Raw genomic sequence first — 24,954 nt, forward strand, 5'->3', positions numbered from 1 at the left:
TGAGAGATTATTTATATATATTAGTGTGAAATTGAACACTATTCCAATGTTATTTTCAATAATAATAATAATATTAAAAACATTTGCACTAAACAAGCCAATCCACTTTTCCATGTTGACAAGAGCATTAAAATGAGAAAAAAATAATGTAACAAAAAGAAATCAAAAGACATTTATAATAGATTAAAATGTGCGATTAATCGCGAGTTAACTATGACATTAATGCAATTAATCGTGATTAAATATTTTAATCGTTTGACAGCACTAATATATATATATATATATATACACACACACACATATATATTCATGTTTTATATGTCATGGTTAAAAAAAATATGTGCGTTTTAACAGTCAAACTTTTACTTAGTTAGGGATGCACTAAAAAGGCTGAAAAATTTAAGTAAAATATAAATTAATATATTAATATCCAATAATTGATTTAATCTCAATTTTTTAAAAAAAACTTAATTTGTCATTTATTACGTTTTTTATTTATTAAGACGACATTTACATTACGTCAATTGACATTTAAATATGTCATTTTAGTGATCAAAGGTGAGTTTTAAGTGATACAACTATTGACTAGAGGGCCTTTAAGACTTTAACAGATCAAACAGATCAAGATCCCCACTGACTTCCATAGTAGGAAAAAATACATACTATGGTAGTCAATTGGGATCGAGACCTGTTTGATTAAAACATGCTTCCAAATATCTTCCTTTGTGTTCAGCAGACCAAATAAACACATAGAGGTTTGGAACAACCTGAGGGTGAATAAATGATGAAAGAATTTTAATTTTTGGGTGAACTACCCCTTTAAGGACCTGCAGGAACCCTAGTATGGTGATGGTTCACTAGCCAGTCAACAGACTGACAGTGTGTCTCCGGAACCAATTCACTTGGTCATGGCAACTGGAGACTAATCTGAATCTGATAAAATAAGACTAGGCTTATTCAACATCCTGGATTCACTGTTAATGATACAAAGAGGTATTATACTGCGGGGTGTCACTTGTATCGACAATACAGATGTGCCCCATGGTCAATCAGTCAGAAAGTGACATGACAACCCATTCAAGTGTAAAATGAAAGAAATCAATACATTGCCTCACAGTGCAACCGGATATTAATCTCTATTTGGTGACACAACACAACACATTTTCTAAAGGCTAAACTCGCCCCATAGTTTTGGTTAGTAATACATTCCAAGGTTAACTTATGCTAATGAGCAGATAATTACAAAGAACAAATTGTCAGAGGTAAATGAGGGTTTTTTTCTTTTCATAGTTCCTTTGTTTGTTCCACAGTTTAAAGTCTATATATTTACTCCACGAACATGCAAACGGTGATAGATGAGCCTCTCAACCTTTACGCCAAGGAGAAAATCTTTGATGTGGCATGGCAGATCGCTGTACTAGCTCCTCATTTCAAGCGGCAGCGCGCTGTGCGAGTTAACGCGATCATCTCTTCCTCAGTTTCAGAATAAACATGAATGGACACCCGAAGATATGTTGAACGATACAGTAAACTTACTGAAAAACATCATAACCCGTGTGATCGCTCAATTTGTGTTTCAGCAGCAGAAAGACGTCAATAAAACAGCATAGCTTGTTTATTTACCTCAGCAGAAGTCATTCAGAGTCCACAACTAGTTGGTTCCTAGAGAAAGTAACTCCTCCACTAAATAAATGCACTATATTAGCCAATATATTATATTTTACTTAACATGTTAATCTTGATTATTTAATGTATGTTTAAAACATCTTTCATGAAAATGACAGCAACTGTGTCATTATATTCCAATAACAAATTAAACAATGCAATAAACTGCCTTAGGTTCAGTTTACATGTTTTCATACAATGTGTTGGGTGTTGATTATTATATCTAAAAAATAAACAGCATCTGAATTTAGGTTAAAAGTCAAGGCTCTGTTGTTAACCTTTAATGTTATGTGCGGCTCCATATTTGGTTTACAGCATTAGAAGTTTTTTTTTTTTTTTTAATCCTTGCAAAACTTTTAATTGTAATTTAATTAATTTAAAGACAAAGACACATCTTTTTCATTAAACCACTGTTTAAAAAAAAAAAAAGCTTTCTAAACCGAACTGAACCGAGACGTCAAAACCGTGGGAAAACCGAACCGTAGAACCTATGTGCTCGAACTCTGCCGTTCTCAGTGCCGTCAAAATAAAAGTCACAACAAGCGTGGCTTACGTTACAAACTGGCGGTGCGAATACAACCAGGAATATGGCCTTGGGGAACATTTAGTTCTTGGGGAACCACACTGGTGGCTAGTTCAAATAACTACGTTTCTAGATCTGCCCGATGCAAATGGGGTCCGCAAATAGTCCGCAAATATTCTTCTTCCTACCAGACAATTACTACATCTGCACTGCACAGAATGCAATTAGAGGTTTTGTCCAACTAATTACACCTTAAAGACATAATTTCAGCTTTGTGGTTGTAATAAACATTTACAACATGAGATAATAATCTATGTGAATTGGTCTAAATTATGTAAAACAAGTAAGCACAAATTAGTGCTGCCGAGCTATGATGAGAACTGAATATTCCCAACCAGCTCATCTTCCACCAACACAAACTTTTGTAGAGTAACCTTTCAAATTAAAATGGGATGTGGAAGAAAATTGCCTTGATGTAAAATCTGGACCGCTTTCCGTCATCTCTCGTGTCCTGCCATCAACGGCCAGCATCTGTTCATGCCCAGCGGCCGTGTTCACACGAGCTATGATAAGATCATGTTTAGAAATGTTCTTGGCATTGGTATTACTCCGCACAAGAGAACAAGATTAATGAAAGCACTCATTAACACTCAAGCAGACGACTGACGTAAAGTGCACCAGCATGAGTAAACATTGGGGTCTAAGAGCTGGGAATGGGCACTGCTAAATGTTAACACACCACAATTACATCATGGGCAAAGCTTCAAATTAAACATGATAGAAGAAAAAAAGGTTAGGAATAAAACACCACCAGACACAGAGGTAGAAAAACAGGCACACTCATCATTCACAACAAGTGAAGGCATTGATCTGTACTCAGTCAATGAGCAGTTAGAGTCCGAACTGCTGTGAAATTGACTGGTCTAAATGCTTCACTATAATGACGAACAGCACACAAAAAGAATTGGCTGAAGGGCTCGATGTGATTTTCGACCGAGCCAACAACTCACGCAAGCCGTTTATTCTGTGATCTCTCATCCGAAGCTGTTACCAGTTTGGACTCGGCCTGCCATAGAGAAGACTGGCATGTGGCCACATTTCTAAGTGGTGAAGGGATGCTGCTGTTAACTTCGGGCGCACGGCCAGTGGAGGTAATCCAGGGCTCGCCGAGCCTGTCAGAATGAAAGCCGTCACCTGAGTCTGCGATCTGCTGACTACACACACATGGTGTTGCTTATCAGCTTGCATCCTCAATTTCTCAGAATTTCAATCCCCTTTTAAAGGCTGATCTCCGTGTGATTTTCTTTTTAAATGATGATGCCGTCACTGTGATTCTGAAACTGAGCTTTAACATCTGGTGCTATTCCGTGAGGTCAAGGGTACAACAACACACACGGTTTGTCAAAAGCATGAGACAATAATGATGACACTGAGAGGGAACGGTGTAGTTCTAGTGAAATGTAGGCCTGGTCTACACTAATACTGTACGTTATCATTTGAAAACGCATCTGTTTAAAGCCCCTCCACACAGAGATTCCGGAAAACACACGGATAATGTGACCCGGCATTTGTCCCGGGATTGTTTGATTTCGGTTCATTCACACTGCCAGTGATTTGTCAGGATCTGTGAGTGCGTTCACACACAACCCGTAAAGATCCCGGAAAGACACATGACGTCAGGATGAGACGCGTCAAAAACATGTACACACGCATACCGTTCCACAAAGCTGGTGAACGATCTCAGCTTCAGCGTGGATAGTGAGGAGCTCCTGGTCTCTGCTTAGTTCCAGTTTGCAGACATTCGTTCGTCCTTTCTTTGTTGATGACGAACAGACTTTTTTTTGTAAGACCAACAAAGTCGAGCGATGGCACGAGCGTCATCACTATAACACACCCCTTACGGTCCTGGCTTTTGTTCACACAGCGCGCGTTCCGGGACTGATTCCGGCAGTGTTACTAGATCCCCAACCCGGCATCGATGCCGGTATAAATCCCGGGTCATGTTTGCATTCACACAGAAGGCGTTCTGGCAATTTCCCGGGATCAACACGCTGTGTGAAAGGGGCTTATGGTTTGGCCTTCCATCCACACTGAGATAGGGTTTTTATAAATGAAAAACTATGTTTTTTGAAAAAACATTCTCCAAATTGTTGTCATTTACACGGTGACTGCTTTCAAAAACTTGCACTTTGAAACCCCTTTTTCAAAAGTTAGCATTTTCAGCCACCTAAAACGCAACTGACGTGTAAACAAACAGACAAAACGCATGCAAATTTGTACGTTTTTGGTTGAAAATGGTGTCGTGTAAACAGCCCCTTAGATGTTAGATCAGACCATTGATCCCCAGAGAACGAATCTTCCTTGGGGCGAGAGGATCGGTGTGTCTTCAGTCAGCTTTTTACTCCACGAACATAAAAGAAGAGCCGGGCGGCAGCGGATTTTGTGGTCTGGCTTGCCTTTACATGCAGGGACACTTATCACACCTAGACTGAGATACAGGGCCTAGGGGCAGCGTTTCTTGAACAACAGTGCTTATCTCCTGCACACTGAGCACTAGTAGGAAAGGCAGAACCTTAACAGGACCTACACTACAAACACACGATCAAGAAACTACTAAATAGGTGGCCCTCACACCATTCATCACCTCGCAAACACACAGAAGGTCTGCTCTCAGAAAAACACACACCTAATCTACAGGCACTGGATGAGTCACGCAGTGCTGCCTGCCATAATACAAATAATGACACTTTTTACGCAAGTCATTACGCAACTTGCTCACATTAAGTTACATTCTGCTACAATGTAGGTTAAGAGCAACAGCTGCAGTTATACTTGTGACCCTGAGCTGCCATACATTCTCCATCTGAATCAACCTTTTGTCCTGGGTGACTGTAATTCAGCATTGATCACATGTGAGTCTTTCTTTGTTCACAGAAACGCAAATAACAATGCAGAGATGAGGCTGCTGTTGCTTCTAATGTCACCAATTAATGAAGATAGAACGACTATTATCTGACAAAGAAGGGAATTATTTAAAGGTCTCTGTGAAGATGAGACTGTTTCATCCAGCTTTGCTAGCTGAAGCAGGGAAAGAGACACCAGCAAAAGTCATCATTCTACAGTTTAATGTAGAATAGGTCAACTTTGATGCCCTCAACATACACAAAGGGATGGGATGTTCCTTGAACTCCACAAGAACTGTTCAGAGACAGTTGCATGCACTGTTATAATGGTAACCCGAACACCTCGTACTAGACTACAACTGGACGAGGTGTGAAATCTCAATCATATTAACACAAATAAATACTTACTCCGAGACTGCGGGTGAATCTTTAAGCCTTTAGGAGCCAATTTCCCGCCACTCACTTTCCTCGCGCGCAGGTGAGACCTTGAGATCCGCGCGAGGACTAAGAAATGAGGAAACTTCAAAACAATTTCCTCTCTTTTTCCACGCCGTCTTATCCGTTAAACCTGATTTTTACAACAGTGTCAGGTAAAATGTTTCAATTATCTGTGTGATGATACACGCGCTGTCTTTGAGTCCTACCTGTCAGACTCGGTGTTCACTCGATAACGCCAGGTGTGAGTGAACAAAACTTCACTCGAAGTTGGTCCTGTGAGTGTATAGTAAACGTTCAACAGATTTCTTACGTTTCATTAATTTATTTCAGAGTGTAATAGATTGTGCTCTACAACCGCTGTCGCTTTCTCACTCATTTCTGCCTCGCGTTTCTGTCGCTTTGATTACTCAATCTCACTCGCGCTGTACATATGCATCTATTGACAACCCACTCTTAAAGGGACAGCACACTTTTATTGTGACAGCACCCCACATGGCAATGGACGACGCTAAACTTAATTTTAAACTCAAGTCCAGTTTTACCACCAAATAACTGTTAAATTCTGAGTCTATTCAATATGTAATAGTTGTACATTGTTAGGGGAAGATGTATTGCTTTTTGAAAAACACCTCTATTAGCTTTAGTATAAAACACGACACTGCGTTAATAAGAAATAGTATCTATTTGACGGTTGTTAAAGCGAGTTAAATGGAAAAAAAACTCGGTTTTAATAAATTGTAGCAGTGCCACAGTCATAAGAGCTTCAAAGTGAATTCTACTCTAGTACTCTAGTTCTACCATCTGGTCATTTGAAGAATTGCAGACAGGTCCCTACACACAAATACTGGTGATTGTATAACATCAGTTCAGTGTGTCCATTCATTTAACAAATGTAAAGCAATAGATGAAACCTATTTAGCTGAGATGTAGAAGCCAATTTCTCTGATGACAAGCGCAATATCAGATTTTGTTTTAAATCTATTAATACAGTGTAGATATTGAATTCTTTTGCTGTGCCGTGGCACATGCAAACCATGATTATGAACATTTTTTCTTTAAAAAAAAAATACTAATTGGGTCATAGACATCCTGGTTAAAAATGTGGGGTTAAACAAGTGATGAGAGAACCTAAATGCATGTCAGGGTAGTTATTTTAAATGAGTCACTCCACAGTTATTTTGACACAAAGAGCTTCCAACATGAATCCAAAAAAAGCCTTCGGTATAAATGAGTTGCTCAAACTTTTTATTAATCACTTGCAGACTTATCATACAACTGAGAATCAGCACATGCGTAATGTCATAAACCAATTATATCCAGAACAAAACTACTACTGCCATTACATAGCATTCTTCAGAGACTTTTTAAAAGATATGAATATAGACAATCATGAATCTGCAAGCGATAACTAAAAGACATTTTCGTTAGAATAATCTTTAATCTCCATTTTCATCTCTTCCACATTATATGTTCTGACACATTTTAAAGTTGTACATCAGGGTCTTTCTCAGTGCATAAACATTATTTTCCAATTGCAACTCGATTCATATTGACGGCCATATGATATGATGACAAACAGATGATACTGGTATAAAAAGGAAACCAGTAAAACCAATTAGCTGAATAGTTTCAATGAAATCTCAGTTTGAAGAAGTTGAACACAATTTGATTGAAGTTAAATACACACAAAGAAAAAGAGAAAACAAACAAAAATGGAAAACTATTTCAATCTTTAAAGCTTCAAAGGCACAAACAAGTCATTGATACGCTAGAAACAAAAGAAATATGAAAACCGAATAAGAGAACAGGACAGAATCTTATGAGAGGATCTTACAGAGGTTTCGATCTCTGCTGTGATCCTCACCCACTCCACATTTGATTCATCTAAGGCAGAAGAAGGTAACAGCACTTGATAGTTCAATAGATTACATGACTCACAACAGATAACTAGCATGGTAGGAGTGTGTGAACATAGCGATTTGTACATCATGGGAAACACTGTTCCCGATAATTACATCCACACCACAGTGAAATATGAGGGGCACTGCCCTCGATATCAACACGGTAGGCAAAAACTACCATCATCTTCTTCGCATTATGGAAGGCACTGCTTCCGATAATTATTCTGGATCAGGCAATAACATTGATTCAAAAGGAGGATGCCAGAAACTAAATCTATTCATTTAAAGAAATGAACTGTGGTAGTTTCTGATCATAGCTTTTAAAAACAAGGTTATCTCCGTAGCAGATGCTGCTTTCACATTTCGACAGTATAACTGTCATAATTATGGAAGGCACTGCTTCCGATAATTATACATTTGTTAAAAAAGGCGTTACAAAATACTATTTATAGTGATCCCTGTCACTGATAAATAAAAACAAACTAATAAATAGATATTTCAGAGCCACGTAGGAAAGCTTCTTTCTACTATTTGACAATTGATCTGAAATGCCCCTGAAAAGTGTATCCAACCAAAAAAACTGGAAAAATACTGTGCTTTAGGATGCGTGTTATCACAGGTAAGTTAGGGTACAAACATTAAAACTGAAATGGCTGATTGTCCAACTGTAGCCTGTTAATAAACATCGACCTCTAAATCCAGACTGTTCAGGTATTACGCAAGATGTTCTTACAACTGAAAATGATGAAACCAATAACACATTCCAAATTTGTGCAATCTAAACTAGATCCTAAATGAACAATTCACCCAAGAAATATGTTGGATTATTGACCCTGATGTCATTCTAACCCCTTATACATTTTGTATGGATTCAAACATTGAATTATAGCACACTTTTATGATATTTTATGATGCTTGGGTCCTGTATTGAAGTTTGAAATCTCCACTAATTTCATGTAAAAGAGCAACCAGGACATTTTTTCACAATATCTTCATGCGTGTTTCACAGAAGAGGTTTGGAAGGACATGAGGGTGAGTAAAGGATGACAGAATTGCTATTCTTGGGTTAATTACTGCTTTAAATATACTGAGGTAATCCTCGAATCATAAATTCACTTTAACAGAGCACCAATATCGTTTTCTCCTTTTTTTGACTTGAGTGATGGTTCAGAGTGATCAAATTTCATTATCCATATCCCAAACTTCCCCTGCCAATGCATTGGCACAGCCCTGGATGGTCCAGGTAGCGAAAGCAAACTCATTCCTGAATTGGTCAACGTCAGCAGATTGAGGATTTCCTCTAATAGCGTCGAGGTGATCCACTAAAGCTGCCAGTGTGTGCGAGCCAGAGCCCAGGATGATGTGCCGGAACGGCCTCTCCCGTGGAGACACGTAAGGAGAGAGGAGACTGCCTTCCACCTTCACACAGACACACAGTGTTAACGTCCACATGACCAAAAGTAACTTTTAAAATAATCTGTCTTTTTCATGTCACAACTGCTGCTCTGTACAGTTTCTAAAACTGCTTTAAATCCCTAGAATGCAAGAAGAGTGAGCTTTAAAACATTTCTAAGGCTGGTATTTTGTTGCTTTCAACCCATTTGTATAACATTTGAGTGTAGAGTGACTAAATGAATGCATAGTAATTCATTTAAACTGGATCTAAAAATTTAGCAAAATTGGAGTAGGATGTTCCTGCAATACTCTCTTTTTGACCCTCTTGTTTCCCCATATGTACAGTTATGTATATTGTGTTAATTGATTTATTGTCTTAACCTACCCCTAAACACAACCATTGGTAAATCTCTTGAAATATAATATTTATTTATTTATTTATTAATTTTTTTGTGGGTCTAGTTTATTTCAGGTCTCTTCTGTTGGAGTAGAATTAGCTAGGCGGCGCTGTCTCAAAAAACTAGAGTCCTAGAAAAGCAGTCCTGAAACTGCAACCTCTGAAATTGCCGGAATATTGCAAAATACATTTTAAAATGTGTCTTCTGATGAAGCAAAACTTTAAATATAAATTACTTATCATATCCAAACATTGTCCAATGATCGCAAGAATGACCCTCCTCCTACATTACGCTGTCTGTTGAAGCATGTTTTCTCAGGTTACTGATGCACTTACAGGTTTACGCACTATTGTAACCTAATTTCCCTTGCATGCACATTTAGTAAATTATATTTTAAGAACTATTGTTTCAGAAGGTAACACACTTTAAAAAGTGAATGTCATTTAATTTTAATAAAATGGATGCTTAATTTGGTTTCTATTTGCTTGTGCTCGATTGCACCCTCTTGTGGGCATAGGAGACATTACAGACTAACATTACAGGGATAGTTCACTTTGAAATTAATTTTTGATATGTTTTAGCTTACCTCAAGGGCATCCAAGATGTAGGTGTCTTTGTTTCCACAGTAGTTTTAATTTTAATATTTTTAAGTCAAACCGTTCTTGTCTGTCAGTCATACAATGGTGGTATATGGTCACCACCTCAAAAAGCATGCAGTATCATTTTACCACCTATAACCATAGCCAAAAAGCGACTGCGCCCTCAGATTACTTGGACGTGGCTATGGTTACAAGAGGTAAAACGATATAAATACTGTTCGTTTTCTCACACAAACCGCTCGTTTCATGTCTTAGGCCATCAATGTGTACTTACATTTACGAGTTATTAAATCATGTTTAATTTGGACTTCTCTGTGCATGCTCTTTGAGATGGTGACCATAGACCTGCATTATATGACTGACGGTTTTGACCCAAACATATCAAAGTTGAAAATACTGTGGAAACAAAGACACCTACATCTTGGATGCCCTTGAGGTAAGCTAAAACATACCAAAAATTAATTTCAAAGTGAACTATATCTTTAAGTATTGCCTTTTAGAATTTTTGCTAATATTTAAGAAAAAAATTTGAATTTAGCCTTGTCATTTTGACAGCCCTAATGTCAACACAGAAAAGAATGAAATGGCTAGACAAGTGCCATGTTATTTACCCTCATAATGCGATTGTTGATTATGCGACACTGCTCCATGTCGTCAAGATCGCTTGTGCGGATGGTGGAAACAAGGGCGCTGGCGGCACGATCGTACGACCCCTGAGCTGACAGAAGCCACTGCATCGTCAAAGTGGAAGGAAGGCGGCCAACCTTGACAAGTAAAATGCACAAATTGAATGTAAATATCCGTAAAGTACAGATAGCACCTTTAAAAGCCCTAAAGGGACATGGTGAATGAAAAAATATATAAGATGGGAGTAAATGCTTTTGCGTTCTCTTGCAAATGTTTTGCGTTGCCCTGCCTGGCAAAGAACATAACAGTTTCTTGGGGGAACGCACATTTTTTCTGATTGAATGCAGTTCCTCAGGGGAACGTAACATGATTTACGAGCAAATGCAAAAGCATTGAAATTAATGTTTTTTGTTCCATCACCATGTCCCTTTTAGGTGCCCTGTAGATATTCAACAGACACCAAGCTAAAATTCTTTTAGAGTAAACAACACATGCAACCCCGTAGACTCACCATTTGGCGTGATTCAACTTTGGCCCTGATCTGGGACACATAGTTGCGGATCACGTTGGTATACTTCGCCACGTTCAGCTTGAGTAGGTGGTCGTGTACCAGCCGAAGAGTAACCAGCCCAGCCACCTCACCTGCTGTCTTCGCCAGTTTCACAGTGGAAGAGGAAGTGTACCGGTCCAGAGTTTGTTTGGTATCCTCATAAGTGCCAAATGGGTACTCTGACACTGAACCCTAAAAAACATCAGGCAGATGTTTACTTCCTATCATCCATAAAGAAACCAACTGAACCTGAATGTATTTTACTTTATTTTGACATCTTCAGTAAAACCGGAATACTTACCGAAGTAAATCGAAAGGAAAGTGACGGGATGCCCGAGAAGCTCTGGAATGGATAAGCAGAGTGAGACAAACCCATAGGCTCCATTCTGTGAAGGAAGAAAAAGGTAGAATGTTTTTAACATTGTTGGTACTGGAATAGAACTTTTAAAAATAATGTAATTCATTGAAACAAAGCTGAAAAAAATCAAATGAAAATGTTGCCTTTAAAAGTTTACGAACTGCAGCATTAAAACATGTATTTTAAACGTTGAGCATTATAACTTTGCAGATGTTGTTTATGCTCAAACAGCAACATTACACACTAACTAACGTTAGAAAAGTGAAATCATAATCAAGCACCCCTTTAATAATACTGTAATAGTATTTATATAAATATATGATCAATATTTAGGACCAACTTACACAGACTTCTCCCAGCTGGATCCAGCAAACTGTTCATGCAAGGATTTGGTTGCATCAGTTGTATGGGAGACCTGCATGGGGAAGAAGTCATTTTTCTTTACAAGACAGATAAAACAGCTTAGGACAGGTTATAAGAAGACTAATGGCAAAGATTCAACATTTGTGAAAAGAGGTGTGCGATATATATAGTTTATGAAAATATCGGAATAGCTGTTTTAATGATATGTGATCTGAAATTATCAAGTATGCCCTTCACTTTAAAAAAAAACACACTCGGAGAGCGCACGCATACACTACGTTTAGTAGGTTAGACTAGTGTTTGTCTATTAGAGCGCACGCTTTCACTGCTTGATTTACTCTATTAAAATGCATTTACAATCCCACCAAAATATTCAAGATAATCGTATCTGTATATATTTTATATTTATTTAATTTAATATAGTTAATATCACACAATGAGTGCCACTTTTTTCCATATACCAGCACAATTACAAATGTGACACAGCCTCTATACAATATTTCAATAAACAAAATGTATGATTATGTGACTTCACATTTTAGACAGAATATCGCCTGTTTTTTTATCCGTTTCTCCAACGAAAATAGTTTAAAACAAAGTCAAATAAACATTACTTCTGCACTTCCATCTATGTCAACTGTGTAGAATTAATGGGATCCATTACCTGCTTCATAGTGCTCTCTAGTAAGTCATACAGCAGTGGACTGGCAGATGCTTTGAAAGAGTCAGAACCTAAAGAGAACGTCAGATGATCAGCATCAACTCAAGAACAAAGTTCAACTCCAATTCTTCAAGAAACCTTTTACAAACCTGAAATAACTTCATCAAGGCTGATGTAAGAAAACGTTTTCAAATTCAAGGAGGTCAGGTAACCCTATGGGTACAAAAAACACAAAATATAAATTTACACAGTAAATTCTAAGTCTATATTTGCAATTGCATCCTGACATTCTACAGTAGCAGGGCCGGCACCACTCAGTATCAATGTAAAAATAGATTTTAATGATTAAATAGAATATAACAGACTATAAAAACAGTTAATGGGCCCCATTAGAGGCTTTCGCACCAGGTACATCAACAGAATGTTTCCCCAAGAACTAAATGTTCCCCAAGGCCATTTTCCTGGTTGTATTCGCACCACCAGAACAAACTCTGAAGTGACGTAAGCCACGCTTGTTTAGTTCTTTAGATCTAAAATCATTACCAGTTCCTGTGGTGCGAACAGGCCACAGAAGTAAGAAAAGGTTCCTCTGGAGCGAAAGCCCCAAATTTTTAAAAACCTTTTTTTTTAAGGCTTACAATTGTATGCTTCGCTCGGAGTATTATACTAGTAATTAGTTGTAGTAATTCAAAAAAAAAAAAAAATAAGTCTGATTTAAGTTTGAAAAATGAATGTAAATACGTATGGTTACTGGTTTGAGATTATTTGGTCACACAAACAGAGAATTCACTCCCATATCCAACAAGGCCATTTTTAAACAGAGGACAATTTAAAGATGCATTCATACCTCCAACCACTCAGTGGCCCCGACACTACCAAATTCACCAGCACTCCAGCTGGCAAACACAATGCTCCTCTTTGGCTTGAATCCATCTTGAAAGACAAGAAAGTTACACTTATAAATCAACAAGAATTATTGCCAATTAATAATTATCATTTTTACTTCATTATTTTGATGTGAAATAAATGTCTTTAAAAAGAAAACCACTACTTATTTGAAATGTACCATTCTTGATCATGTCTGTGATGGCTCTGGCCAACTCCACCAGTAAACTAGTGCCGACTGTGCTTCTAGCAAATCCAGGGCCCCACGCATCTCGCTGAGCTCCGATCACCATATAACGATCTAAAGCAAAGGATGAAGACAAAAACAGTGATTAAGGACTGGGGCCAATTACTTGTTTGAGGTGCTGTTTAAAGCCCAGTGTCACCGAATACAGTACCTGGATCCAAATAACCTTTAATGACTCCAAACACATTGTGGATTTTTTTCTGAACAAGGACATTGTTCACTTCCACGGTAATATTGTCACCTTCATCACCAAACTTGGTATCCGAGAACATATCAGGACTCCAGCCAACAGGTAAAAGCCGACCGCGTAACTTACTGCGAACAAATGTGGAAAATACGTAAATAAAGGGAATAATAACAAACCAGATTGACCTAAAACCGATGAGAGTGTGAGTGGTTCTTCAAGTCAAGATGCTAGAGGGATCTGAGTGTCTTCCAAGACATTGCTATGCAGTTGTTAAGATGTTCTGCATTTTTTTGGTGCATTGTCATGGGGTTGATAGACTGTTGCTTGGGTGTTCTGCATGGTCGCTGGACTCGCTGCTGTAGGTTGTTGCTTGCTCAAGTCAAAAGAGCTCAATTCCAAACATATATTATGGCGCTTTTCCATTACCAGTACCAACGGCTCGACTCGGCTTGCTTTAAGCACCTTTTCCATTGCAGACAGTACCGCCTCAAATAGTACCCGGTCATCATAGCGACGCCGTTCCTCGCTGCCCTATCAAGCTCTCGCTGGATCCTCTCTTCGGCCACCAAACAAAGGAAAGTCTAAAACTTCTTCCAAGTTGCCATAATAATAATAGAAAGTAAGTTTAGAAACTATCTCTGGCCAAACTATTTTAAAATAGCGGATACTCCATCTGGCGCGTGCAAGGATGACGCGGTGACGATTCTCTCTGACCAATCAGCAGTCGGCATTGTTTTCACGTCACATTTTAGTATCGCCTTAGCTCGCCTCAGCTCGCTCAGAACCTCGCCAGAGGTGATGCTAAAAAAAGTACACGAAAGCAGGAACAGGTACAACTTTTACACAGCGGAAATCAACCAAAGGCAAGTCGAGTCAAGCTGGTACTGTGTAGTGGAAGAGCGCCATTATATTCCGGAGCCGATTCATAAAACATTCATTTAAATAAAACTCTAACTGGTATTTTATACTTACTCTCCAACTAAATAAAGTTACGAATATTTTGTATTTCCAAAAAGCATTGCATAAGAAATTATTTTTTTTCTAAAGAAAACTTTCACAAAAATGTATCGTAAATAACCTCTTAAAGTTAGGATAACCTCTTAAATCCCCAAATGTAATATATTTAATTCATTTTTAGGGTTGTTTAAAACATCAATCATTACAATAAAACCCTAGCTACATATAATATAACATATAATATTAATTAATAAAATTAAACAAAATTAATTGTGTTGATTTAAAAACATTTACGAATTAAGAAAAACTCAAAAACAAAATCAAATAGGAAAATCGGTTTTAGTTTTATAATTATGATATATTTTTTGGTAAAATTTAGGAGTGACTTTGTGCTTTGTAACTTTGCAGACCCTTTTTATGCTCAAGCAGCAACATTTCACACTTGTAAAAGCATAATAGCTTTGGTCCTCTAAGTATATAAGATTTGCCTGCAAAAAAACAAGAGAAATGTCACTTGCAGTCACAACTGCACCTTATGATCTCTGTAGCCTGCTTTATGGTGATAGTTTGGGCCGGAATGAGGGGCAAGCCAGAAGACTCAGCCGGGGGAAACTGGGTGTGATTGAAGGAAGGGAATCCAGGAGTGTAGGGATCACCAGTGCCAAGATGGACCTTTGAAAAGAGCGTTTTTGAAAGATCATGAATCGACTGTACATAAACACTTTGAATAAAACCAATAATCTGACAAGAGAAAGGTTCCACAACTTACATGGCCAAATAGAGCAGTGTTTTCATTAATTTTGTTGTTATCAGGATCTGGGTAAATTAGCACTGCACTAGCATTCAAGCTAGCAGCATTAGCCACCTGAATAAGCAAATGAAAACCAGAGGATTAATCAGTAAATATTAACAGTCTTAAAATATGAGTGAGTGAGAGCACCAACCTTTTCAGCGAAACTTAATAGTCCAGCTCTGATCAAGACAACCTTTCCATTCACATCAACATTCATCTCTTGCAGGCGTCTGAAGTCCTCTGCTCGTCCATAATGGGCATACAGAGCGGCTCCCTACACAATAGAATCAGTAATAAGTCATTAGAAATAGTCTGAAACTAGTGAGGTCAAACAGATTAATCAAGTCAAGTTTCACAATACAGATTGTATCAAAGCTGCTTCACAGTATTAATCAAGACAACTAGAAAATTAACACTTCTCTCAGAGTTGAATTTTACATGCGCATTTTTTTTAAATTTATGAATTTAAGCGATATTCGGACATACTGTACAGTGGGGCCAAAAAGTATTTAGTTAGCCACTGATTGTGCAAGGTCTCCTACATAGAATGATGAGAGAGGTCTGTAATTTTCATTGTAGGTACAACTTCAACTGTGAGAGACAAAATGAGAAGAAAAAAAAATCCAGGAAATCAATTTGTTGGATTTTTAAAGAATTTATTTGTAAATTATGGTGGAAAATAAGTATTTGGTCACCCACAAACCAGCAAGATTTCTGGCTCTCACAGACCTGTAACAACTTCTTCAAGAAGCTCTTCTGTCCTCCACTCGTTGCCTGTATTATTGGCACCTGTTTGAACCCGTTATCTGTATAAAAGACACCTGTCCACAGCCTCAAACAAACAGTCACACTCCAAACTCAACCATGGCCAAGACCAAAGAGCTGTCGAAGGACACCAGGAAGAAGATTGTAGACCTCCACCAGGCTGGGAAGAGTGAATCTGCATTAGGCTTGGTGTGAAAAAAATCAATTGTGGGAGCAATTGTAAGAAAATGGAAGACATACAAGACCACTGATAATCTCCCTCGATCTGGGGCTTCACGCAAGATCTCATCCCGTGGGGTCAAAATGATCATGAGAACGGTGAGCAAAAATCCCAGAACTACACACAGGGACCTGATGAATGACTTGCAGAGAGCTGGGACCAAAGTAACAAAGGCTACCACATAAGTAACACACTACACCGAGAGGGACTCTAATCCTGCAGTGCCAGGCGCGTCCCCCTGCTTAAGCCAGTACATGTCCAGGCCCGTCTGAAGTTTGCCAGAGAGCATATGGATGATCCAGAAGAGGATTGGGAGAATATCATGTGGTCAGATGAAACCAAAATAGAACTTTATGAAACTTTAAAAACTCAACTCGTCGTGTTTGGAGGAAGAAGAATGCAGAGTTGCATCCCAAGAACACCATACCTTCTGTGAAGCATGGGGGAGGAAACATCATGCTTTGGGGCTGTTTTTCTGCAAAGGGGACAGGAAAAATGATGTTGAGGGAAGAATGAAAGGAGCCATGTATCGTGAGATTTTAAGCCAAAACCTCCTTCCATCAGTGAGAGCCTTGAAGATGAAATGTGGCTGGATCTTCCAGAATGACAATGATCCCAAACACACCGCCCGGGCAACGAAGGAGTGGCTCCGTAAAAAGCATTTTTTAAGGTCCTGGAGTGGCCTAGCCAGTCTCCAAACCTCAACCCCATAGAAAATTTGTGGAGGGAGTTGAAAGTCTGTGTTGCCCAGCGACAGCCCCAAAACATCACTGCTCTAGAGGAGATCTGAAAGGAGGAATGGGTCAAAATAGCAGCTACAAACCTGTGTGCAAACCTGGTGAAGACTTACAGGAAACGTTTGACCTCTGTCATTGCCAACAAAGGTTATATTACAAAGTATTGAGTTGAACTTTTGTTATTGACCAAATACTTATTTTATTAAATAAATTCTTTAAAAATCCTACAATGTGATTTCCTGGATTTTTTTTTTTCTTTTTTTTTCTCATTTTGTCTCTCATAGTTGAAGTGTACCTACGATGAAAATTACAGACCTCTCTCATCATTCTAAGTAGGAGACCTTGCACAAAATACTTTTTGGCCCCACTGTATGCCTCATTCATTCATTCATGTAATGCACTCAAGGACAAACTGCAACTCAAAGGTTGTTTAGAAAGCTAGTGCTGTCCGAATAGAGCTTTAGCAAAAACAATTTGCATACGCTCAGATGTAATCCAGCATGGCTTCAAGAGACTTGGAATATTACACACATTGTATGAACTACTTGTATGATAGTTTTATGGTGCTCTTTTGTCAGTTGGTTGTCAATATAAATGAACATTCAAAACTAACCTCCACTGTAGCAACTGCACTGTATGCCAAATATCCCTCGGTTGTTCCCACAGAGTTACCACGAAACAGCACTTTATTTGAGGTACCACGATCTTGGACTTTCACAAAGTGTTCGTCGGTCCAGGGGTTCATTCCAAGTGTTCGGAATTTTCCCATGACTTTATTAGCAAGCACCTCATCGCCTGAGCTTCCCGCCTGGTGACTGACACTGGAGAATTCCCTGCAAGAGGGAGAGAGAACAAAACATGTTTAGCTTAAGGACTTGCTCATCTCACCGTATGGAAAAGAGCAGTTGTGTGTATTTACTTGAGGTTGCTCTCGATGTTGCCGGTTGTCAGTTTCTTTTTCAGCAATGCCCTGAGATCACTCCAGTCCAACGAATAAACTGGTTGTTCTCTCTCTAGGGTAGTCTCACTATAAACTGGACAATCTGACTTGATTTCATTTTTGTCTGTGCTTCTATTAGACAGGTAACCAATGAGGTATCCTGAAAGACAAAAAAACATTGTAACCATTTTTGGGCATTAAAATGTTAGTTTATCAGTCTTACACAAAAACATCTGACCACAGAATTCTACGACTGACCGATCAGAATTAAGTATTCAAGAGGGAAAATAAGCTTGAAACTACACAGGCTTACCAATAATAAAGAGGAACAGAATGGCAGTGACAATTCCACAGATGGTTTTGGGCGAGCGCTGGTTCAGCTTGCTTGGGTAATATGGACGATTATGTTGATGTATGCTTTCCCCACCACCGTTAGCCTCCACTTCATCATCCATGTCAGATGAGAGCTTCATCTCCACATGGCTGTTGTCCCCCTCCATGTTCTGGGTCAGGTTAAAGCGTGTATAGGAGCGCGGCTCCCCGTTGAACTAGCAAAATACAGATCCAAGACGCCAATGTGAAACACAGTGTTTCAGCACAAAAAAAAAGAAGAGGAAACCTCAAACTTCATGACTTGTCCTTAAAGGAACATAGTTTACTTAAAAATTAAAATTCTGTCATAATTTACTCCCTTAAAGTTGTTTCAAACCTGTATGAATTTCTTTCTTCTGCTAAACACAAAGGAAGAAATTTGGAAGAATGTCAGGAACCAAACAGTTGATGGACCCCATTGACTTCCATTGTATATTTGTTTTCCTTCTATGAAAGTCAATGGGGTCCATCCACTGTCTGGTTACCAACAATCTTCCAAATTTCTTCTTTTGTGTCCAGCAGGTTTGAAACAACTTGAGTGGAGTAAATTATTACATAATTTTCTTTTTTAAGTGAACTATGATCCTTTAAAGGAGAACTTTGGCGCAAAATGAACCTTTGGTCTAATAAAACATCGGTACCAAGTCGACCGTTCTCTGAGATTTGTTTTCATGATAATCGAATGTAAAGAGTTTTATCTCTAAAAACTGTTTAGCGTATACGCTAGTATATGGGGCATAGAAGAAGTAAAAAGAAATTGCTAGTTTATACCACTAACAAGGCTCAAAATAGCTGTTACTGCGTTAGTGTGGGGCTATTTTGAGCCTTGTTAGTGGTATAAACTAGCGATTTCTTTTTACTTAGTAAATGCCCCCATTACTAGCGTTATATGCTAAACAGTTTTCAGAGATAAAACTCTTTTCATTCGATTATCATGAAAACAAACCTCAGAGAACGGTCGACTAGGTAGCAATGTTTTATTAGACCAAAGGTTCATTGTCATTAAGTTTGAGGTTTCCTCTTCAATATAGAAAATTTTTCAGCACAAGAAGAGGTTTCAGATGAAGTTCCTAAAATCTGCTTGAGAGAGAGACAAAGGCTACTTCCACATTATTCCGGATACATTTGAAAACGGGGTTTTCGTTTAAAAACGCTCTCCGTCCACACTAGCGTTTTCAGGTATTTTCCGACGTTTCAGTGTGGATGAGAAACTTCTAAATTCACTTTACTGCGCATGCGTGAAACTTCACAAAAGCTCACTGAGATGATACAGATGGGAAAATAAATAATAATGTCATCGCACAATAACAGGATCATTTTATTTAGCAAAATATCTCACCATCACGGGTGCGTCCAGGTCGCATTCAGTCACCATATGTTTGGTCTAAAACGCAACTGCTCTCCTGTTTTGCCGCAGGACAGCAAATGTGAGTAGACTACATTATCTGTTATCTTTGCAGTACTGTGCTATTAAGAATAGCACATATTAAGTAACATAGAAAGTAACATATTTTAGCAATAGTGTAAAAATGAATAACACATAACAGGCACAATACCGATAAACATGAATTGGTACTACATGGATCACATGACTAAACTTACGTCATCGTTTTGAAATACCTCCAGTTTCACTGTCCACACTACAACGCGAAAACGGCGTTATCAAATTTATCCACTTTGGAGAGCGTTTTCCAAACGATATACGTTTTTGTTGACTTAAAACGCCGTCTCAGTGTGGACGGAAGGCCAAAACGGAGAGAAAAATATATGTTTTCAAACGAAAACGTATTAGTGTGGACATGGCCAAATATGAGTGACCTCGTGCTTTATTATAAAAAAAACTGTGATTTTCTTTGCTCTCTCAAATGGTAACTGATTGGTTCAGATAAATCAGTTATAATGCCATGACAAAATACATTTATGAGAAATTGTCTTACGATTTTTGAAATTGTTGTCCTGGCTTGATCCATCGTGGCCTCAAATAACTGCTGCAAGAGAATGAGAAATGTTCAGTGGATCAATCACACAAACTGATCACTGTGTAGGAGATAAACCATCATAAAACAAAGATATATCCTTTATCTAAACAAAAGCGGGATGTTTATAGATCTACAATAACGTATCATATCTTAATGTTGGTGAAGGTGCACTACACAATATTTTGTTTGTCTCGAACTGATATTACCGTGGTCATGAACTTTGAACCTTGACACCTCTGTGTGTGTGTACATGTTTTTGTACATGAAGATGCTCTATTCACCACTGATGCATACATCAGTCTGTTTTAGTCTGAGCTATGACTTAAATTATTGCTGATTAATCATATTGATCATATATTTTGGGGTCTTGACAGATGTGGTCACTGTGAACTGTCATTAAATGAAAAATGAAATGCATGAAGATTCTTGATGTTCTTTTGTTAATGAAAAAATTAACAGGATATGGATTTAGTACAAAACTAAATATTGATAGTTGGTGACATTTACATTGAGTTGACATTTAAAATGAGTTGATTTTATTTCTATAGAGTGCACTGTGCAACAGTCTGTGAGCTACAAGGTTGTTAATCAATGATATTTGATTCTTCTGAAGCCGTAATCCTGCATTATTTCCGGTTATTTTTAAAATAATATGATTGAGCAGCAGGAATCATGGAGAAAAATTACATTACTCATGATGCTGTACAAAAAATAACACCAATCACTAATAATTCAAGTATGCTGTTCGCAATGCTTCATGCAAAAAGTGATTTAGTACATGTTTTGTACATTTGTATTTTTTTTCTCGATTTTCAAAACCTTTTTTGCTTTATTTCAAATTTTGTAGTGTTGCAATTCACCTCAAAGTGGATTGGCTTCTTTAAAGGATTATAATGCTTTAACAAAGACTATTTTGAAATCTCTATGAAAGAAATTAAATGTAAAAAAAAAAAATAATACTACCAGAACCGGTTGGCTTACTGAAAAAAAGGGGTGGATGCACAATTGCTTTCTCTCTTTATATCTTACACATGATTCATAAATTTCATTTGGCAATAAAATAAAATAATTAGTGAAGTATAGCTATTTTTATCTATTTTATTTAATAATTATATTTTCATGGTCATTTTTGCTAATATTTTGATAAAGTTTCTCTCTATTTTACATCGAGTTGAAAGTTTTTATATGTATTACCCTAATGATTAAAAAAAATACAGAATTGTTCTTTTTGATTCAACTATCCCTTTAAAATAGTCTGGTAGATTTATAAATATATATTTTTAATTACAAATATCCCATATAGTGCATAGTACAAGAACTAGGAAAGTGTTTTTTAAAACAGCTTTAGATGAAATCTAGCCGGTCACACCACAGGGAACTGCTAGAAATTTCACATCAACCCTTAACCTAATCTTTTTATTAAGATTATATAATATATTATGGCATGTTTATAAAATGTATTCACTATAAAATTTAACAAGCAGGACTATGGAATAAGAGACATCTGAAGGACTGGATCTGTTTTTTCAGTGGTTGAAGGTTACAAGAAATATGATAACCCAAAGCACAAAAGATAGACACTGCACAAGCAGTTTCATTAAGCAAACAGAGAAAAGTCCAACAATTAATTTGTTCAAAAGACATAGAATAAAGTCACACTGAAGAATTGTGCCAAATTCACTGTGACACATGCATGCTGGAGATAGGAGAAAGCCTTCGGGCTACACCCTACCAGGAAAGAACTTGTCGTGAACACAATCAGATCAAACCAATCCTCACGTCCGTTGGGGCCTGGCTGACGTTAAACCTCGTGCTGTCTTTTCCTCAGAAACTACACAGAAGTCTGGTGAGCTCATTCAGGACGGCCCACTAATCCTCATACATTGTCTATGAGTGCATTAGCCCTCGGGCTTAATTATGCAATTTACTGCGGGAACAACGAGAGCCGCATAAACGATTAAGGACTTTTATCAAATCAAGGCTAAAACAAAATAATAACAATCAAACCAGAGAAACTAAGCCAAAGTTGAGAGGATCATGTTCAAGGACAAGCCAGTCAAATGTTATTTTATGGAGAAAAAAATAAATAAATAAAACTCCATGAGCGGTCAAAAATCCTCAATGGTTTTGTTAAGGGTGCTGTTGGTTTAATCCATTCATGCAAAACACCAAGCTTGTTTCATGTGCCTCTGTGTCACCACCACTTGAATCATATTTTTTTTTAAGAAGTAAATGGATAAATTAGTCAAAACTTGTGCCGTTTTCTCACATTTTAAAATAACCTCTCTAGACGCATACGTCAATAATGCATTACTGTATTTTTCTGGCCCTACAGATTAACGTCAAACTATTTTGGATCACGATCTAAGAATGTGCAGGCATTGTTGATTAATCTTTCCAGAAGTGGCAGAGAGGATTAAACTGTAGAGAAATCATGTGATGGTCACACTGTGTAAAATCACTGTACAGTCTAATAATGTGTTGTTGGGTGAGCTTAAAATGTGCTTCATGTGGTAATATCTAAATGAAATAAAAGTTTAAAAAAGTAAAAAAAAATTCTCATTTTTATGTTCATGTTAGCTAAAATTAACTCCATTGACTGCATATTTCCCCCCTTTTTTCATAAAATGTTATTACCACAGAACTCTATTTGCAAAATATGACTCACTGCAATGTAATTGTGCTTTTCAAGTCAGGAGAGATGAAAAGACACAGGGAAGGACAAATGCTCAGAGCTGAACCTGAAGAAAATGTCACATCCACCTCCCACTAAACCACAATGGAAAAATACAAATTACTTAAACTCCTAAAATGGAAATCGAACTTGTAAGCACCACAACATTAGTAAAATTATTTAATATTGATTAAATAATCAATTATATTAAAATTATATGAAATTATTTATTATATGAATTATATCAATTATGTGAAATTTATATTATATATTATATCAATTATATGAAAAGTATTTATATTAAAAAACTAAATACAGATGTATAAATATCACCAAAAAGTCAGTTTTATGATTATTTAAAAATGATCATGATTATTTATGATTATTTATTGTCGTTAATTTTCCACGTAAAACAATAACCATGTCCTATCATTTGACACGATCTGTGTGAAGGTCAGTTTGTGGAGCACGTGTGAACTCTCTGTAGGAAGAAGTCCAAGTTAGTCCGCACCTGCTCTGTTTACAAGCATTTACAGTATCCTCCATACGAATTAAAAGCGATTATAAACTAATAATTTCAATTATTAATTCAATATTATGCGAAATAATAGTAAACTTCAATGGTTCAGAGAGCTATAATGCACCCCTAATTTCTGCACCATTACAGTAGAAATTGTAACAACATAACATTCAGCAGACAACGCATTTCTATTAGAAGAACAATATTCAAGTCTTACCAAATCTCTCGAGCTCCTATCTTACTGTAGATAGATAAAGTCACGACCACCGCGAGCGAGCGAGCGACACACATTCACTTAATAACCTTGGCGTTAGAGACCCTGCAGCAGCACATTCATATTGAGGGGAGGCGGGTGCTTGGCTTTGTGTCACTTCCGGGTTACTATATTAGGAAATTATGTACTCTTGTAGTAGGTTCAAGAGCAGACGAAGATTTGGACCCTTTTTTTATTTACTATATCTTCAAATTCAGCCTAATCTCCACTTGTGATTTATATTCGAAGAGTATCCAGTAGGCTATAAAATATGGTAATATACTACTGAATAATTAGCTATAAGAACTGAGTAGCTAATATTAATTAGAATATATTTAGTATTAATTATGTTGATCTGCTTATTATGCATAGCGATTTAATTAATTATAATAACATGTACAATGTGGCACAGATAAGTGTAAGCATTTTATTTATTTTCTCCCCTAATAAGGAAGGTCGTGCATGTTTATTCTTCTTTTTGGGAGTCATGAAAAGATTGCTTTATTTTTCAAAGTGCCTTTTTTATTTTTCTAAGTGCCTCAGCAGACTCACAAGAAGAAGAAGAAGAAGAAGAAGAAGAAGATTCGGGCCAAAGTAATCTAACCTGGGAGACATTTTCCAGGAGGAGCTCGGGAAAAGGAAAGGACACAACCAATGTGGGTTTTCGTCAAAATTCAGCAGCACCTGTGAAAATACTTTGAGTAATACAGAAGCAACTCAGATTTAGTTTTAACTGTGCATGTGTGCAAATGTTGGAGACGCTTCATTCTCTGACCTCTGAAGCACATGGAGTTGTTCACTTTTAAAAAAACTTTTGCTGATAATTTTCTCACCCCCATGTCATCCAAGATATCCATGTCTTTCTTTCTTCAGTCGAAAAGAAATTAAGGTTTTTGTTGAAAACATTCCAAGCTCAAATGCTCACCTTGCTCTGTTCTGTGATGAGCGATCGTGACTCTCCTGTTCAAACTTGTTCATCAAAATGAACAAATCTTTTTTTCGAGTCATGACTCGAAGACCCTTATTCGTCGTCTGGTGTCGTTT

The 24,954-nt window shown here is 37.4% G+C and overlaps 2 protein-coding genes across 3 annotated transcripts in view; both read right to left on the reverse strand.

The window, feature by feature from the left end:
- The window catches only part of tnk2b (tyrosine kinase, non-receptor, 2b), a 113,125-nt gene extending 107,182 nt beyond the window's left edge, over positions 1–5,943 (reverse strand). The window contains exon 1 of the mRNA XM_039672016.2: positions 5,500–5,943. The gene's annotated coding sequence lies outside the window, so the exon portion shown is untranslated. The remainder of the gene's footprint in view (positions 1–5,499) is intronic.
- Positions 5,944–8,267: 2,324 nt separating this feature from the next.
- Positions 8,268–24,013, reverse strand: tfr1a (transferrin receptor 1a). 2 transcript variants are annotated; one of them, XM_039672066.2, is made up of 18 exons: positions 23,875–24,013; positions 20,422–20,472; positions 18,426–18,660; positions 18,092–18,272; positions 17,786–18,005; positions 15,602–15,724; positions 15,427–15,522; positions 15,190–15,329; positions 13,665–13,828; positions 13,448–13,567; positions 13,229–13,314; positions 12,531–12,594; positions 12,385–12,452; positions 11,702–11,772; positions 11,301–11,385; positions 10,961–11,191; positions 10,434–10,586; positions 8,268–8,849 (listed from the first exon to the last, which is right to left on the reverse strand). In XM_039672066.2, exons 2-18 carry the CDS (start codon positions 20,452–20,454, stop codon positions 8,607–8,609), a joined length of 2,313 nt encoding a protein of 770 aa, XP_039528000.2. In that variant the 5' UTR covers positions 20,455–20,472; positions 23,875–24,013; the 3' UTR covers positions 8,268–8,606. The 2 variants fall into 2 exon arrangements, with proteins under 2 accessions (XP_039528000.2, XP_039528001.2); XM_039672067.2 differs by having other exon boundaries at positions 20,422–20,469; positions 23,875–24,010.
- Between the last annotated feature and the right edge of the window lie 941 nt (positions 24,014–24,954).

The sequence above is a fragment of the Pimephales promelas genome, chromosome 5 (assembly GCF_988280905.1).
Source record: "Pimephales promelas chromosome 5, fPimPro1.hap1.1, whole genome shotgun sequence".
In the NCBI taxonomy this organism is placed as follows: Eukaryota; Metazoa; Chordata; class Actinopteri; order Cypriniformes; family Leuciscidae; genus Pimephales; species Pimephales promelas.